The sequence below is a fragment of the Pectinophora gossypiella genome, chromosome 13 (genome assembly GCF_024362695.1).
Source record: "Pectinophora gossypiella chromosome 13, ilPecGoss1.1, whole genome shotgun sequence".
NCBI lineage: Eukaryota > Metazoa > Arthropoda > Insecta > Lepidoptera > Gelechiidae > Pectinophora > Pectinophora gossypiella.
Genome location: NC_065416.1, coordinates 1,313,620 through 1,330,973, shown reverse-complemented (window position 1 = coordinate 1,330,973; position 17,354 = coordinate 1,313,620). Strand labels below are relative to the sequence as shown.

At 39.7% G+C, this 17,354-nt stretch overlaps 1 protein-coding gene across 1 annotated transcript in view; it reads left to right on the top strand.

The window, feature by feature from the left end:
• Positions 1-108: 108 nt before the first annotated feature.
• The window catches only part of LOC126371697 (unconventional myosin ID), a 77,995-nt gene continuing 60,749 nt past the window's right edge, over positions 109-17,354 (top strand). Inside the window, exon 1 of the mRNA XM_050017001.1 lies at positions 109-336. Coding sequence (XP_049872958.1) covers positions 248-336 — 89 coding nt within the window. The 5' untranslated portion in view covers positions 109-247. The remainder of the gene's footprint in view (positions 337-17,354) is intronic.

Genomic DNA, 17,354 nt, shown 5'->3' with positions numbered 1-17,354 from the left:
CATTGCCCTCTTTATTTACTAATTTCTTTATTTCTTATGGCAACACGTCTACTACCAACATAACAAATTTAAAAAACTGACAGTTTGCTGACAGTTTGAATGAAATGCTGGTGTGGGGTGGTTGTGTTTTCGGTTAATTTATTTTAACGGTTTGTTGACAGTAATTTACAAATTCGTTATTTGTATTTGATAAATTGTGTGTGGATAATAGTTTTTGTTACTGTTGTGAGTGATAAAGTGGTAAACAATGGCGACTCAACCCGAAGTCGGTGTGTCCGACTTTGTCCTATTGGACAATTTGACGACGGACAAATTCATCGAGAATTTGCATTTGAGGTAAGTCCTGCATTCTGAATAATAGTTTACTGTATCCTGTGTGAAACTTAGCACCATAAAAACAGTACAGTTAAACTTGGACCAACTAATTTCGAACTTTTATACCCTGATAAAGATTTTTTAAAGTAGGTATCGTTTATTGTTTTGCTAGTTTTGACGCTCCTAGCTGATAAATGATTTAGATTTCTCAGCAAGTTTTTTTCCAATGCTCGTGTAGTCTACTAGCGACCGTAATTAGCATTTGACCTTGTGTTTTTCACTTGTATAAACAGAGCATTTGTACACTTGAGAAAGTCTCACAGCTGTGTTATGTTACTATGTTTACAGTATAAAGTTTGAAATTGTCGGGTTTCTAAAACTATTTGACTTATTCTAACTAGTTTTATTTCATTATTTGTGTGCTGAATGTAGTTTAATAAAATAATATAAGTACAAGCTCAATAAGTAGCTTCTGAAGTAGTTTGTAAAACTTTTCAAAAGTTAGTAGGTAGGTACTAAGACTATTAATTTTGCCTGTTATTATGTTCCTTATTGTTTCACAATTTGTAATTATTATGACTTATCTATTATGTGTTTGAAGAAAATCATGTTCCAAACATAAAACAATAAAATGTATTATCATCGGGGTTTCCCTCAACATAGGTACAGACATCAAGAACCCTTCAACTATTAATCCATTTTTTTTAAACATAAACCTTTTTACTGTAAATAGGCAATATACCTAGCTATTGAATAATTTAAAATTCGCAAAATTATATTACCTTAAATAAAATAATTAGAAAATTAAATTTTTACAGGCAGCATTAAACACAGACTACTCAAAATGTAAAATACTAATCTTTGTTGCATAAGTTCTCAATATTATAATCAGCTTAGATCAGATTATGTCTGTTATGTGTTTACTTTGGGTAAAAGTCCATCAATTTTTTAAACTGTTTACTATTCAAAATTAAATATTCAATATAATAGAAATAATCTAAGATTAATATTCTGTATTTAAATTGTAGTAGGAATGTGGCCATGTGTGACTTGTAGTAGGTACAATGGAAATCCTTCTAAAAAAGTACCAGCTCCCTTAAAATGCACTTGTAATGTGTTGCTGAGGTTACATTAATATTCATACCATTACATTTTTATATTTCAACTGTTATTGGATGTACTGTCCAATAAACATTTAAAAAGATAAAAGAAATAATATGGTGGCTCAACCATGATAGATGGAGATATGGGTTACCACCTATTCTTGGTCTAACAGAAAGCTTGGTGAGGAGTGGGTACTTAATTCATATTATGATGAATGTATCTCTAACTTCCCCAATTGGGTTATAGTCACCCCTCCAAAAAACGCCCTCGCCGAAAATTTTCACAATGACGTAATTTTCGCATTGATCAAAAAATAGCCGCGCGGTGATGCAAGCGTGATGTCACGAGGTGCGCACGAGTGCTCCTTTCAACGCTTTTCCTTAGCTCATTGTTTACAAATACCCATTGTCCTTATTACAACCAAGCTCTGTTTTATTATGAATAGTGTGAGGCCTGCAGGGAGGTAAATTAAGTCAGAATTAAGTAAGCCCAAGGATGAACGAACTGTCCTGTGTGGTATCGGCGCAGGAGTACAATACACACACAACGTAAACAGACAACGGCAGGTCGCTTTATAAAGGCTCTCACTCATTTAAAGCGCTAATTACACTTGCCAAAGCATCTTGCCCAATGCGTCATGGTCTCGGGCTTGCCAGGATTGTGTAGTCTAATGGCAAATTGGTGGGGGCGTAACCATGGTAACGAACGACGCTCAGTGGGTAGGTCCGTTACAAGGTGGACCGACGATCTGTTGAAGGTCGCGAGAAGCCGCTGGATGCGGGCAGTGCAGGACCGATCGTCGTGGAGGTTCTTGGGGGAGGCTTATGCCCAGCAGTGGACGTCGTACGGCTGATGATGATGATGATAAACCATGGTAACCACGATATCGAGCTAGTATAATAGCATCGATTTTCCCAATCTCGACATGATTGGGTAGTGCAATTACCGCTTAAAAGCGCTGTTTCGAGCCTTAAAATGTAGCTGTGTACGACCTGGCTCAAGTCAAGTGCCCGAAAGATTATGGTATACTAAATTACAGCGTCTTTCGGTACATAACTATTCTTTATTCTATAACCTGTATCAGGCCTGTATTTAGTCTTTCATTCAGCGCTTATCGCTTTCGATCCACTAGGGTCGATTAATTCCTTCAAATATTCTTCAAGACGACGCCCTGAGCCGAGGTTCGCGTCCAACTGGGCAGGCCTGTTGTCTTAAATTTTGTACCGGGTGAGAGCTCTCACCGCCTGTATCTCCGAAAGCCTCTTCACAAGTCCCCACTCATAGCTATGTTTAAGTCCAATGTAATAATGGGCGACCCTATTGCGAATATACCTAAGATATTTAATATTAGATAGAAGTACTCCTAGCGAGCGTACCTACATAAGACCGGTCACGTGTGTACCTGCATAGTTTCGATAATGACGAAGATAGCCGCGGTACTGTGGAACGTGACACTCCGCTATCTAGTATATGAATACCTGTGGTTTCTAGTCAATAACACCACAATATTTAGAAGATAGTTTCTGTTTAAGTTATAAGTATATATTTATGTATACCTAAATACGCCTAAATACGTCTCACTGCTTAGCACAGGCCTCCCCTTAATCAACCAGAAGGGGTATGGAGCATACTCCACCACGCTGCTCCAATGCGGGTTGGTGGAGGTCTTTTTACGGCTAATAGCCGGGACCAATGGCTTCACGCGCCCTCCGAAGCACGGAATTATCTTACTTTTTCGGACAATTAGGTGATTCAAGCCTGAAAAGTCCTTACCAAACAAAGGACAGTCTCATAACATATAACATAAACTGCCTATATACGTCCCACTGCTGGGCACAGGCCTCCCCTCAATCAACCGGAGGGGGTATGGAGCATACTCCACCACGCTGCTCCACTGCGGGTTGCAAGGGTGCAAGGACAGTCTCACAAAGTGATTTCGACAATGTCCCCATCGGGAATCGAACCCGGACCTTCAGATCGTGAGCCTAACGCTCTAACCACTAGACCACGGAGGCTGTTATTTATGTATACTTGTATAATAATTTGGACATTGGACACTACACATTGACGTTACCGTACACGTGTTTCTGTGTGTGTAACGTCTGACGTCATGCGATTGAAGACTAAACTATGTCCGAGGGGGGTGAGGTAAACCTAGCTCAGATGGTGGTGGGGAGCGGATAGTTGCTGTGTAGTATTCCTTATTCTATGCCGTGGGTTTAAGTGTCAGCCTACGTGTAATAAGTTCGAAGATTCGATTGAGACGTCAACCAGGGCAACCTCAACCACAAATCCCAGAAAACGTCGTAAAGTCTTAATTTAATCTACGGCAATGCCGGAACAGTTCCATACATCCATTTCAAGTATCACAGGCCGCGGCTTTAACCACAGCGAGTAGGGTAGTCAGAGAGGCATGGTCTCGATAAATGATGATGGTTTCAAAATCAAACAAAAAGACTTAAACAATATTGAGTCGCACATCCTCCTAGCATTATCCCGTTTCTCACAGGGTCCGCTTACCTAACCCGAAGATTTGACAGGACCATAAGGTCCGGAAGTTCAAGTCGCACTGTAATTCATATTTTTAACTTCTCTTCTTCTATCGTATGGGTTGTTATGTAGATTACCAACTTCATCGACAAATCTGGGTTATTACTGAGCCACTAAAGGCCCTGATATGACTCATGTAACGACTACTTACAATAGGCTCGCCTTCTATTATATGAGACTTTAAGGGTGGTATTTAATACACTAATCTTAGCTGACAAGTCTCTTTTTTATATAAGAATTGTCACATTGACATGATCTTGAGGGCAGTCTCGAAGCTGAGATTAGTTTATTAATACCACCCTAACATAGGAGTGGGTGTATACTACACACCTCTCTCTGCTTACAGGGGATACAGCCGCGATGCTATGGTTGTTGCTCTGTCTATTATAACGCTCCTGTTTCCGCTCCGTTCATCACCAACACCGCAGCCTGAAAGCCGCCGACAGACGATCCACGGCAGTATGAAGTCGTAATGCGGCTTCTTACATAAACACTCTGGTGTCTTACGGTAGTTTGATGGTTGAGAAACGTTCAACGTATGACAATTGTCAGTTGAACGTAATATAGGCAAGTGGTTGACGCACTTCCTAGATTAGATTCCGTGGTGGGTAGAAATGGGTTGGATAACGTGTGTTGCTGTGGTTGTTTTTCCAGTACCACTTCTCTCACGTGGCCGTGGGTTGTAAGATCAATGACCGACCTCATTAACCCTGGTGCACGGGTTATTATTGACCCGCCAAAGGGACCTGATATGGCTCATGTAAGGACTACATACTTAAGTAATAGTAGCCGAGACCGACTGCTCCGAAACACAGATCAGCCTGCAACATCCTAACTAAATAAGGGATTACAAAGTAATTGTTGTACCAGTCAAAGGAAATGATAAAAGCTCAAGAAAGTGGTAAAGTCCCAGTTCCCGCGCCTTACTGTCATTTAAGTAAGACCCAGAGGGGCTGAAGTTGGAGTCCGATACGATTTGCTGCGGTGCGGAGAGTTACCGTTCTACGTTATAAAATTATTCTTTGTGGTAGGTATGCCATATCTCTAGATATTTACAAGTGGACTAAGAATCATGTTCTTTTTTACTGGAAAGAACCCAACTAGGTTACAAACTCTCTGCATCATCACCAACCCATTAACGTCACTGGGGCACGGGCCTTCCCTATGGATGGATGGATAGGGAGATCGGGCCTTAAACCACCACGCGGGCCCAGTGCGGATTGGTGGTTATTAACGACTGCTAATGCAGCCGGGACCAACGGCTTAACGTGCCTTCCGAAGCATGGAGAAGCTCGAGACGAAAACTTTTTTTTTGTAGTCACCCATCCTACGACCGGCCTTTGCGAAAGTTGCTTAACTTCAACAATCGCAGACCGAGCGCGTTTACCGCTGCGCCACCGAGCTCCTCGAACGAACTCTCTTAAATACCACAAACTGTGACATTTTTCCTATTCATAAGGTTTACCTTTGTGTATTCTTTTGACCTTTACTGGAGAATTGGAGCACGAACGTAGTGCGTGTGTGACGTCCTGCGGCGTCCACGACAACAGAAGAATATTGTTATGTTATTTTAGATTAATATATTGTAAAAGAAACAAGTTGCAGAGCGAGACAGACAATCCGCCTTCTCCCTTACTTCTTAACAATTTACTTATTAGTTAGTTAGTGGGCTCTACTTTCCGCATTTAAAACTCTTAGACGGCCCACTATGCGTGCTATTGTTGACTACGTAAGCCAACCTAACCCTACGGCCTCCGTGGTCCAGTGGTTGAGCGTTGGGCTCACGATCCGGAGGTCCTGGGTTCGATTCCCAGTGGGGACATATCACAAAAATTACTTTGTGGTCCCTAGTTTGGTTAGGACATTACAGGCTGATCACCTGATTGTCCGAAAGTAAGACGATCCGTGCTTCGGAAGGCACGTTAAGCCGTTGGTCCCGGTTACTACTTACTGTGTAAGTACGTAGTCGTTATAAATGAGTCATGTCAGGGGCCTTTGGCGGCTCAATAGTAACCCTGATACCAGGGTTGATGAGGTTGGTAATTCGCCTCACAACCCACACGATAGAAGAAGAAGAAGAACCTAACCCTTAAATTTCTATGTCATTGGCGTGCGTGAGGTTATGTACGACCACGAATGAAATGGTTGCCACTACAACACTGATAAAAAACCGACTGAGATATTACATTTTAGAGAATTAAATTATGATTGTTTTTGTTCACAATCTTTTTTGTCACCTAGTACGTAGAAGTGAAACTCCGCCCCGTACCAATTCGTATCGGGTGCCAACGTCACTCCCTCTGGGTCTTACTTTAGTCTATGACCGTAAGAGAGAGAGAGAGAGAGAGAGATAGAGAGCGCACGGACTGTATCTCGCTCGCACTTACGTGTTAAGCGGCTTACGCTAAGAATGAGATTTTTGTATGAAGTCTTCGGGCTAGTGGTTGCCTAAATAGTGTCACACAAATTGATGAATACATTATTCTTTCCTTATTGCGTAAGTCATTTACACGACAGATATGTAATTAGATACGTACAGTCATGAGCAATATAATGTACCCACTTTAGGACTATGTCGCACTAACATATTTGACATTTAGTGAGACTTACAGTTCAATTTGTCAAAAAAGTTGATGTGACATGGTACCAAAGTGTATACATATTAATGCTCGTGACCGTACCTTGTTGTGCACTATCGTCTGTGTAACACCGGCCCATTATGGTCGATGAGTTCACCGGTAATTAGTCAGCCTGTCGATGTTCACGGCTTTGCCCATTGTCTTATGATAAGGAAGATAATAATATTATGTGTGGCTTAACATTCGCCAGAGTTCTTTAAGTTGAATTGCTTCGAAGTGGTTATTTAGACTCCGAATTCAGCAGAGCGCACTGTCCCTGTCAATGGTGCTGATTGTACAGTCATGAGCAATATCATGTACCCTCTTTAGAACCCTGTCGCACTATCATATTTGAGATTTAGTGAGACTTACGGTTTAATTTGTCAAAAAAGTTAATGTGACATGTTATCAAAGTGTATACATATTAATGCTCGTGACCGTACACACCATCTAACTTTATTTTAAGTTTTTAATGGGCACCTTTGAACCGGGTACGAGAGGGGGCGGTATTTTAGACTGACTAGTGTTTGTGTTATAATTTTAAATGTTTTTTAAGTTATACCTGTCATTTCCTTACCCTCTAAAAAAGAAAGGGACGGGTAACGACGACAGGCGTAAAATTTATGGAACACACGTCAATTTTAGGCAGAAATTTAAAAACCCTTCCAAAATTTTATATTGTCCAATAACCCGACAGAATTTGGTTGACAGCACGCGTCAAGCGGGTTGCATGTGAGCGAGATGCCTATTTTATTCGCCCGGGTTATTCATTCGTTTACTTATTCTTCCTAAAATTAACAGCTGTCAATCATCAGTCCCTTTTCGGCGAATAAGAAAATGACGGGTGTAACTTAAAATTAGGATGTGTCTGCAGGAATCGGGCCAATACATATATTAATAGAGAACTTAAAAACTGTTAGTAAGTATCATTTTGTGGTTTGCGGTTGTGTTTAGAATGCAATCTTTGATAGTCTTTGTACCTAATACAAGGCGAAGCATCGAGAGGTATTGTAGCCGATTGCATGGTATAAGAAAACCAGGTATGCTCAATACTATGACAATCCGCCATTGCTAGCCCATTGATGACGTAAGTGTTACCATTAAATTGGTATCTCCAATATTCCAAGGACATACTTACTATAAATTATTTATTTATTTGTATTGATTTTTAGTAATAATTTAATTTTTTTAATATAATAAATTTTATTTCAATGAATTTTTATTTTATGAATGTTTTATTATTGAAATGAAGTGACTTACTGACTAATGTATTTAATTACTATTACTTGCCACATATACAAAAACATTAAAACTGGAAGTAAATCTTTTACTAAAAATTCAAAATTTCCCTGCAAAGTAAATACAAAAAACATTGGTCGTGGGTAATTTATTTTTTACGAAATGGCAACGCAGGGCGGTCTGACGTCAACTGGGCTAACCTTGAAATGTTAGTTGTCACTTGAGCATACCTGGTCTTCTTATACCATGGCCGATCGTGTCTAGCCGATCTCTCCGACGGACAATACCCCGAGTCTGAAGTTCGGTCACACCTGAAGAAGTGGGTACACTTGGGCACGTGGACTGGTGTTATTCCCTCTAGAGAGCCTTTGAGAGCACTAGCCACTGCCTATCTTATCCCGAGTAGAAGCTACTTGACAACCTAGTCAATTGAGATACTTTTTACGAAACGTCAAAACGAAAGATTTCTTTGGAGTTTGTGTGGAAATACTGTCCTGTGACGTCATCAATAAAAGCGGTCAAACGTCGTCATTGTTCATTAATTCATAAATAAAGAAGAAAGAAGGTCAGATCTGGACAGAAAACGTGATGATCTGAAAGCCCGACCACCTGCGGCAATCACCTATAATTACGTAGGGGGTGTGCTGACGTGTCCAAAATGTGGGCGCACGTTTTCACATAAAATTGGCTATACGAGCCACCACAGAGCACACCAGAGAGCAGACTTTCCAAGCTCTTGAATGACAACCGTCAATGAATCCACCAGCTGCTGTCGCTGTAGTCGAAATCGACTGTGAAGCATCATCATCATCATAAATAAAGATCAAAAATGAGTCGAAATGTAAGATAAGATTGATTTTTGGTCATCTTAGACTGGTTTCTTTATTTGTGGATTAGCATTTTATACTTTATCAACGATCAAAACAAGTAGAAAAGATTGATATGTAGATATTATTAATATTTATTTTATTGATTCATTGATTGAAGATTAATTCCTCCCGTATAGTTAGGGCCACAAGGAATAGGCTGTTTCCAATGCGCCAAAGCAGTTACTTTTTTTTACTAAACGTCAGATCTCGAAATTACTATGGAATTTGTATGTAAAAGCACACTGTGACGTCATAGGAAGGCGTGGTAAAATGTGGGTCTTATAATTACATTTTTCTTTATTAAAATGTATAATTAAGTTAAATAGGCTTTTTCATACAAATTCCATAGTTTTTTCGTGTTTTGAAGTTTAGTAAAAAGTAACTGATTTGACTAGTTTGGAAACTAGCCTATTCCCCCTATTCCCAGTAGTCTTACCGAGTAGTCTTACCAGTTGAACTATTGGGAATTTCCAGCCCAATAGACTTACTGGTAGCAACACTGAGTAATGTACAAATGCATGAAGATTTTGATACGTGTAGAAGAAACGAAAGTTTTGTATCAGGATAGAATAAATAAGAATAAGAATAAAATAAATTTATTGCCAGTAAATATTTTACCTGTTACAGTGGATACTTATTGTGGACTCAATGATAAGTTTTTATGTACAGTTTATCTGTGCCGATAGTGTGTCTTATCGTATCGACAGTTGATAACTGATAGGTGATAACACCAACTTGGTATGCCGTTTTGTTACCGAGTATATTGAAATCTTATCACTATTTCTGTTGAAAAATATTGTAGTATTTTCATTAGGTAAATATTTAACAAACATAAACTCACACCGAGTAAGAAAGTAAAATGATCCGTGCTTCGGAAGGCACCTAACCTGTTGGTCCCGGTTACTTCTTACTGAGGTAAGTATGTAGTCGTTACATGAGCCATGTCAGGGGCATTTGGCGGCTCAGTAATAACCCTGACAGCAGAGTTGATAAGGTTGGTATTCCACCTTACTACCCACATGATAAGAGGAAGAACTCAGGCCTGTAATCCCGAACGGGGTGGGCAGCACAGCAGACATAATGAATCAACGCTATTGGCTAAGCGATATATATAAATCAAATCTATTGTTTCAAATATCGCGGCGCGCGTTATGCGGTTGTCATAATATATTATGACTACTGGTGATTTCTGTTTTTTTTTGTTCCTCCCGAAGGCAAGGCAAAGGCTACTATGTCCATACAGCCAAGTCTTACCTGTGTATTTTTTTGCCCACCCCTATTTCGGCGCCCGATGCGGTGGCACACCGCGCACCGCCCTAGGGCCGCCACTGGTACCTTCCAGTTACATAACTGTAACTAAACTAGTGTCAAAATCGTTATACACCATCTTCACGCTAGTCGCGTCGTAAACTCACAAAACGAGACGCTGTCTGCGTCGTATCGTATCGCACGTGGCATAAAAAGACTAGGTATGCCCAATCCTATGACAAGCCGCCATTGCTAGCCCTTTGATGACGTAAGTGTTACCACTGTGTTACCATTAATTTGGCATCTCCAACATTCCAAGGACGTAAATTTAGTGTGTAATAATATTAGTGAAAATGAAGTGAATTACTGACTAAAGTATTTAATTACTATTACTTGTCACATATATAAAAATCATCAAAACTGTAAGTAAATCAACAATCCGCCATTGCTAGCCCATTGATGATGTAAGTGTTACCATTAAATTGGTATCTCCAATATTCCAAGGACATACATTTTACTATATAAAATATTTATTTATTTGTATTGATTTTTAGTAAAATATTTTTTTTTTAATATATGTAATAAATTTTATTTCAATGATTTTTTATTTTATGAATGTTTTATTATTGAAATAAAGTGATTTACTGACTAATGTATTTAATTACTATTACTTGCCACATATACAAAAACATTAAAACTGAAAGTAAATCTTTTACTAAAAGTTCAAAATTTCCTTGCAAAGTAAATATAAAAACATTGGTCGTGGGTAATTTATTTTTTACGAAATGGCAACACAGGGTGGGATGACGTCAGCTGGGGTAACTTAGAAATTATAGCTGTCACTTTTGAGCATACCTGGTCTTCTTATACCATGGTATCGCAGGTCGTCAGAACGACATCCGTGCAATCTGCAACGGTCACGTGTGCTCAGCTAATCAGCACTAAGTGGCGTATCCATTACCCAGGTCGTTGACACCACATAGGTCACAGCTCACGTCTTGGCTAATAGGTAGATAATATAATTCTTATATCGTGTGGGTAGTGAGATGGATTGCCAACCCCATCAACCCTGGTGTCAGGGTTACTATTGAGCCGCCCTGTCATGGCTCATGTTACGACTACTTACATCAGTTAGCAACCGGGACCAACAGCTTAACGTGTCTTCCGAAGCACGGATCATCTTACTTTCGGACAATCAGGTGATCATCCTGTAATGTCCTAACCTAACTAGGGATCACAAAGTGATTTTTGTGATATGCTCCCACTGGGATTTGTACCCGGGACCTCCGGATCGTGAGCCCAACGCTCAAACCACTGGACCACGGAGGCCGTTATAACAGAATTATAATGTTATGTAAGGTGAGATGAGTCGTGAAATAATGTTTTATGAAAGAGAGAACAAAGGTCTTCCTTCTCTTCATCCTTTACTCATAAACAGCCTATATACGCCCCACTACTGGGCGCAGAGCTCTCTTCAATCAACCGGAGGTATGAAGCTGCTCCATTGCGGGTTGGTGGATCTTATTACAAATAATATTAATAATTTTTAAAAAGTGAAAACATAGCCAGGGTGATTTTAAGGATTCAGCATAACATAACCATAAGCTCTCAACTATATCCTAATTGGCGTACAAATTGGAGTAACCGATCTTTTGTTAGTCCAACGTGATAGGTGGTGAGCCGCATCGAGCCTACTGTGTTAGTGAAAACTGCACTTAAGATAAATTAATAACACATTGATGCAAATCAGATACCGGGATTCGAATCGGCGCTCCTCGATTGAGAAGCAAACCAGTGTAGCACACGACCAGATTGACTATTTATATTAGGAGTATTAAAAATCTCTCTCTCTCTCTCTATTTAAGAGCTGCGCTCTTGTCGGTGGAGTAACCGCCATTCCTCTCTTCTTCCCGCCAAAACCTTCACCTCCCGATACGACACACATGGTATTAAAAATAGGCGACCAAAAAGACAAACTCAGTGTTCAAATGCATTTACTTGACGCATAAGACATCGTTTCTTGTTCATTATAATTTTGATCTGTTGCATTTCTAAACATTTTTCTATAAAAGTTCCAAAGCCCCCTTTTACCCGGAAGACAAACGTATATCGACATTAAGTATGTGTACTTTCTCAGATCCCGTGCGTACACAATACAACTCAAAGAAACGAAGGTAAACTGAACGCACATCGTAATTACTCAACCCTTTACAACTCTTCAACTTATTAGAGATGTGTCGATTAATGAATCGGCCGACTGGCCGAATAGTCGACCTGAAAAAGCGTACAGCTGCGCTCTTGTCGGTGGAATAGTCGCCGTTCATCTCTTTCCGCCAAATCCTTCACCTCCTGAACCAGTAACTACTTTGAAGAAAAATACGTTTTCTGAAGTAGGAATTGTACACGAAGAACGTACAGATAACATCATCTGTTTATTGTTGGTATTGACAAAAACTACACTGCGCTCCAAAACGGGTGTCACTGATGTAGGGAAAAAGTCTGCCCGAATAGGTCCTTTTTTAGGGGTAAGGCGTTTTGCGAATAAGTCCTTTGTTTCCTAAACCCGCCAAAATAAAGTAGGACTGGGCCGGACGCGTTTGTCGGATGCATCCGGAGCGATGGGCACGAGTAGTTAGTTACCCACTGGATACCTCAAATGGAATAGAAGTCGGGGCAGACCGCGTAAAAGATGATGTGTCGACCTCAATGCTTATCGGAGGGATTGGCCGGGGAACGCGCTAAGTCGAGAGGAGTGGAAAAATTAAGGGGAGGCCTTTGGGCGGCAGTGGGATCGAATAGGCTAGATAAAATTGTCAAAAATGCGATGTTCGTATTATGCAGCGATGACTATTTTCTATTTAATGCCAAATGGATATTTTCTAATTCTTTCCTGTTGATTATTCTTTGTTTTTTTGTAAATATGATTTAAATAAATGTTCATTGAGTTCTTAATTCAAGTATTTTCCGCTTTTTGAAGACATTCCATGTCGACTCGACTGTTCGATCGTTTTGCCGGATAGTCGCCACATCTGTACTCATTACTCTTTTACCTGTTAACAAATGTGTGAATCTCTATTGTGTAATGTTAATGGAATCCATACAAAGCTTACAAATACAGAATTACAGATTGTAGATGGGTTTTTAATGAGCTTCTAAGAAAAAAATACGGTCATACAAGTTGCATTGTGGGAGCGAAATGTTCCTAAAAAAATAAATAATATCTTAGTACATTTTTTCGTTATTGTTAACTACTTTAAATGGCGTAACTTAAATATTTTTGAGGTTCGGAACCCTAATGAAAGAAATGAAACGCGGTTCGGGTGATGAATCAATTATAAAAAAAACATCGTCTCTAATTTAAGAGTCACGCTTTTTTCGGTGTAGCATTCTCCATGATACTTTTTAGAGAAAAATAGGGCAGTGCTTTCTCTCTTGCCTTCCGCCCCGCAGTGCCCTGTCTGAGGCGAGTGAGATGGCGCCCATCATTATCATCATCATCAGCCGTACGACGCCCACTGCTGGGCATAGGCGTCCCCCAAGAATCTCCACGACGATCGGTCCTGCGCTGCCCGCATCCAGCGGCTTTCCGCGACCTTCACCAGATCGTCCCATCAGATGGCGCCCAGAGTAGTCTATTTCAAAGCCGTACTAGGACTCCTGTCCTCCACCTCTGAATAGTACTGACAGTTACTGCTGCCCTTTGTCAGGTTCCAGGTTACAGTCCCTGTGATGTCGTGATGTCGTCCTGCATTGCCGTACCGATCCCATCCCATCCCCGCCTCTGCAACCGTTGAGGTCTTCACCCGTACCTGGGCAAGGGTTCTCAATCCCTATCCGAACTCAGCCATCTCTCAAAAAAAGTAACAGTTATCTTAAAAATGGTTGACATCTTGTCAGGCTTGGACGGACAGACCAGACGATCTTATCTGACGAAGGATGGTATCATTTACACAACGTAATTATCATTGATAAACTTGTTGAAGGTCAATTTAATATTTTTGACTCGGGTCATTTCGCAAGGTTTTATGGCTGAAGAGAAGAAATGACAAGAAACTGCAATAGCTATACATCTTTCAAATTAATGTAGGTATACATTACAAGTTATTTGATAACTAGAGAAACACATTTAATACCAGGATTTTTATTAATTTAGATTAATAAGTTTTTACATAAAGTACCTAACCTAAACTTCACATTGTTTTTTGACAAATTCAAAACATTATCTTGTATTTTATTGTAAAAACGTATACATAACCCCAAAAAAGATGAATTTAATTTACGTATCTATAATTTTTAATAGCAATTTTTTGTATTGTATGTTTTAAAAGCATCATTATTATACGCGTATCTTATTAACAGGTTGGTATGCAAAATTTGCATGCCAAAGCTCCAAACAGATCTTAGTATTTCAAATATTTACGGGTGGTATAAATAAACTAATCTCAGCATCGAGACTGTCCTCGAGATCATGTCAATGTGACAGTTTTTATATAAAAACAGGGACTTGAGCATCATCTTGAGGGCAGTCTCAGCTTCTTCTATAGTGTGGGTTGTGAAGTGGATTACCAACTCCATCAACCACTGTAATACCATTTTTATTGCGAATAAATGATTAAGAATTATGAACCCTGGTGTCAGGGTTATTATTGAGCTCCCATAAGGCCCCTGACATGACTCATATAACGACTACGTACTTACATCAGTAAGTAGTAACCGGGACCAACGGCTTAACGTGCCTTCCGAAGCACGGATCATCTTTTGGACAATCAGGTGATCAGCCTGTAATGTCCTAACCAAACTAGGGATCACAAAGTGATTTTTGTGATTTGTCCCCGCCGGGATTCGAATTTGGGACCTCCGGATCGTGAGCACAACGCTCAACCACCAGACCACGGAGGGTGAGATTCATTTATTAACCTCCTAAGGCCGAGATTTCCAGACACAATAGTTAAACACTAGGATTTGGATTTTAAAAGGACATTCGGTCTTACGACTATAATGACTAACCACCCTGCCAATTATTGGTCAGCAAAAAATTTGTATCGATCGCTATCGAGAAGAACCACCCTAAGAGTCCATTCCATATAAACTTTTTCTCTAAACACTGTAATTACTAAAGATGGTGGCGTTCGGACGTAAATACATCTTGTGTGCTCTGTATGATTCACCATGACGTAATCATGACTACTATATTACTATGAGCAATAAGGTGGATAGTCGTTTGTGCTTCCTGGCTGTCTGCTTGGAAATGAGTAATGTTATGTACTAATGTTTTATGTTTGGATATGATTTGAATTGAGAATTTGTATACCTAAGTGTAAAGGCTGGATTAGTAATTGTAATATTTATACAAGATGCTTATACGCTGACAGAGGGCAGCAGTAACTGTCAGTACTATTCAGAGGCGGAGGACGGGAGTCCTAGTATGGCTTTGAAATAGACTACTCTGGGCGCCATCCCACTCGCGCCAGACAGAGTACTGCGGGGCGGAAGGCAAGAGGGAAACCACCGCCCTATTTTTCCCTAAAAAGTACCATGGAGAATGCGACACCGACAAGAGCGTGGCTCTTAAATTAGTGAAGGTTATACGTTAAGCGTCCTGGCTATTAGCCGTAAAAGAAAACCTCCATCAACCCGCAGTGAAGCAGCGTGGTGGAGTATGCTCCATACTCCACCACGCTACGCACGCGGTAGATTCTATTCTCAGTTACGGACTTATTGTTTATGGGCGCACCTTTCAAACTAATATTAACAAAATTAAAAATATACAAATAAGACTATTAAAGTATTTGGTGAGTAAAAATGTTAAATTATCGTGTAATGGGCATTATGATAAATTATTTCAAATATGTAAAATTTTGTCAATCAACAGTAAACTTCAATACCTTATTGGATTACAATATTACTATAGCGAGGATCATAAAACAAATGTAGAAAATAAATATAACACTAGACGTGTAAGAGAGGGTAAACTTATTCAACCTAGAGTGACTAATTATTATGGGGAAAGAGCCACAAAATACATGGTGCCGAAAATATTTAACGAAATAAAATTGTTAAGAGAGGATCCTAAATTAAGTGTAGGAATGTTAAAGTCAAGGCTAAGGGACACACTGCTTAGCGGAGAACTTCTCTAATTTAGTACCTAACGTTCTTGTTGGGTTATGTTGGAACTATGTAGAATGGCATCTAAGCTGAGCGATGAGTTTCTTGGACCTTATATATTGTAAGTTACCTTGTTTGTTGTGTTTTTTCTATTTTATTATTTATATAGGTGAGTAGAAATTTATGTTTATTAAATAAGCTCATCTCGCCATCAAACGTAACAGTTTGGCGGGTTCATATTGTAAGAAATAAAATTGTACTTACCAATTTAACAATTAAAAAAAAAAATGCCCCCACCGGTTGTTTGAAGGGAGGCCTGTGCCCAGTAGTGGGATATAAAGCTTGTTTATTTTGTTACGTATATAAGATACTAATGAAAGATACGTGTTATTATAGCAAATTCTACACAATGAAAGCGAATGGACTTTGATCGTGTTAGAATTGACTTAGCTATAATCTAATTGGGTGAACTAAGTACCCACACCTCACCGAGCTTTTGTTAGACCAACGTGATAGGTGATGAGTCATATCGCCGTCTATAATGGTCGAGCCAATTGTGTTAGTGAAAACTGCACTTAACATAAATTAAAACGCACATTATAAGTTCACGCCTTAAACATTTCATAAAACATACATACGCAAACTCACGCCTATTTCCCATTGGGGTAAGCAGAGACTATGGAATTCAATTTGCTTCGGTCCTGACATACTTCTTTTGCTTCTCCCATATTCATCAATCGTTTCATACACGCACGTTGGTATAGAGTAGTTCTTACTAAACCCTAAAGTCATAATAAACCATAAACTAAAATAAAACCGAGACTGTTCCATCTCAATCCCCACTAATCCGCGTAGGAGGTCTATTACTTCATTTCTAACCATAAAAACCATCACCAATACAAATCAGAAGCCCACGACCTCTATAGCAGGTCACTGGAACACTTGCAAGTCACATAGCAACATGAACCCACTCGTACATACGTATAAACAATTAAGCTGCGTGTCCACTTAGGCGGAATCGGAACGGACGGAAATTACGGAATGTCGACATTTTATAAATTACTAGTTCCAAACAGTCCGTCTATACCTGATTGGGACCCAATAAAATCATAGAATGCGTTCAGCTGCTTATCTTCCCGGGAATGTCGTAAAAACCGATGAGAGGGATTTGTGTCTCTTCTAACATAGGTACAGTATACGGTTCACCATAGATATCTGAGGATTTCATCTACTTCGTAGTCAGACGTAATCCATCCATCGCAAGATGAACTAAGTACCCACGCCTCACCGAGCTTTCTGTTAACAT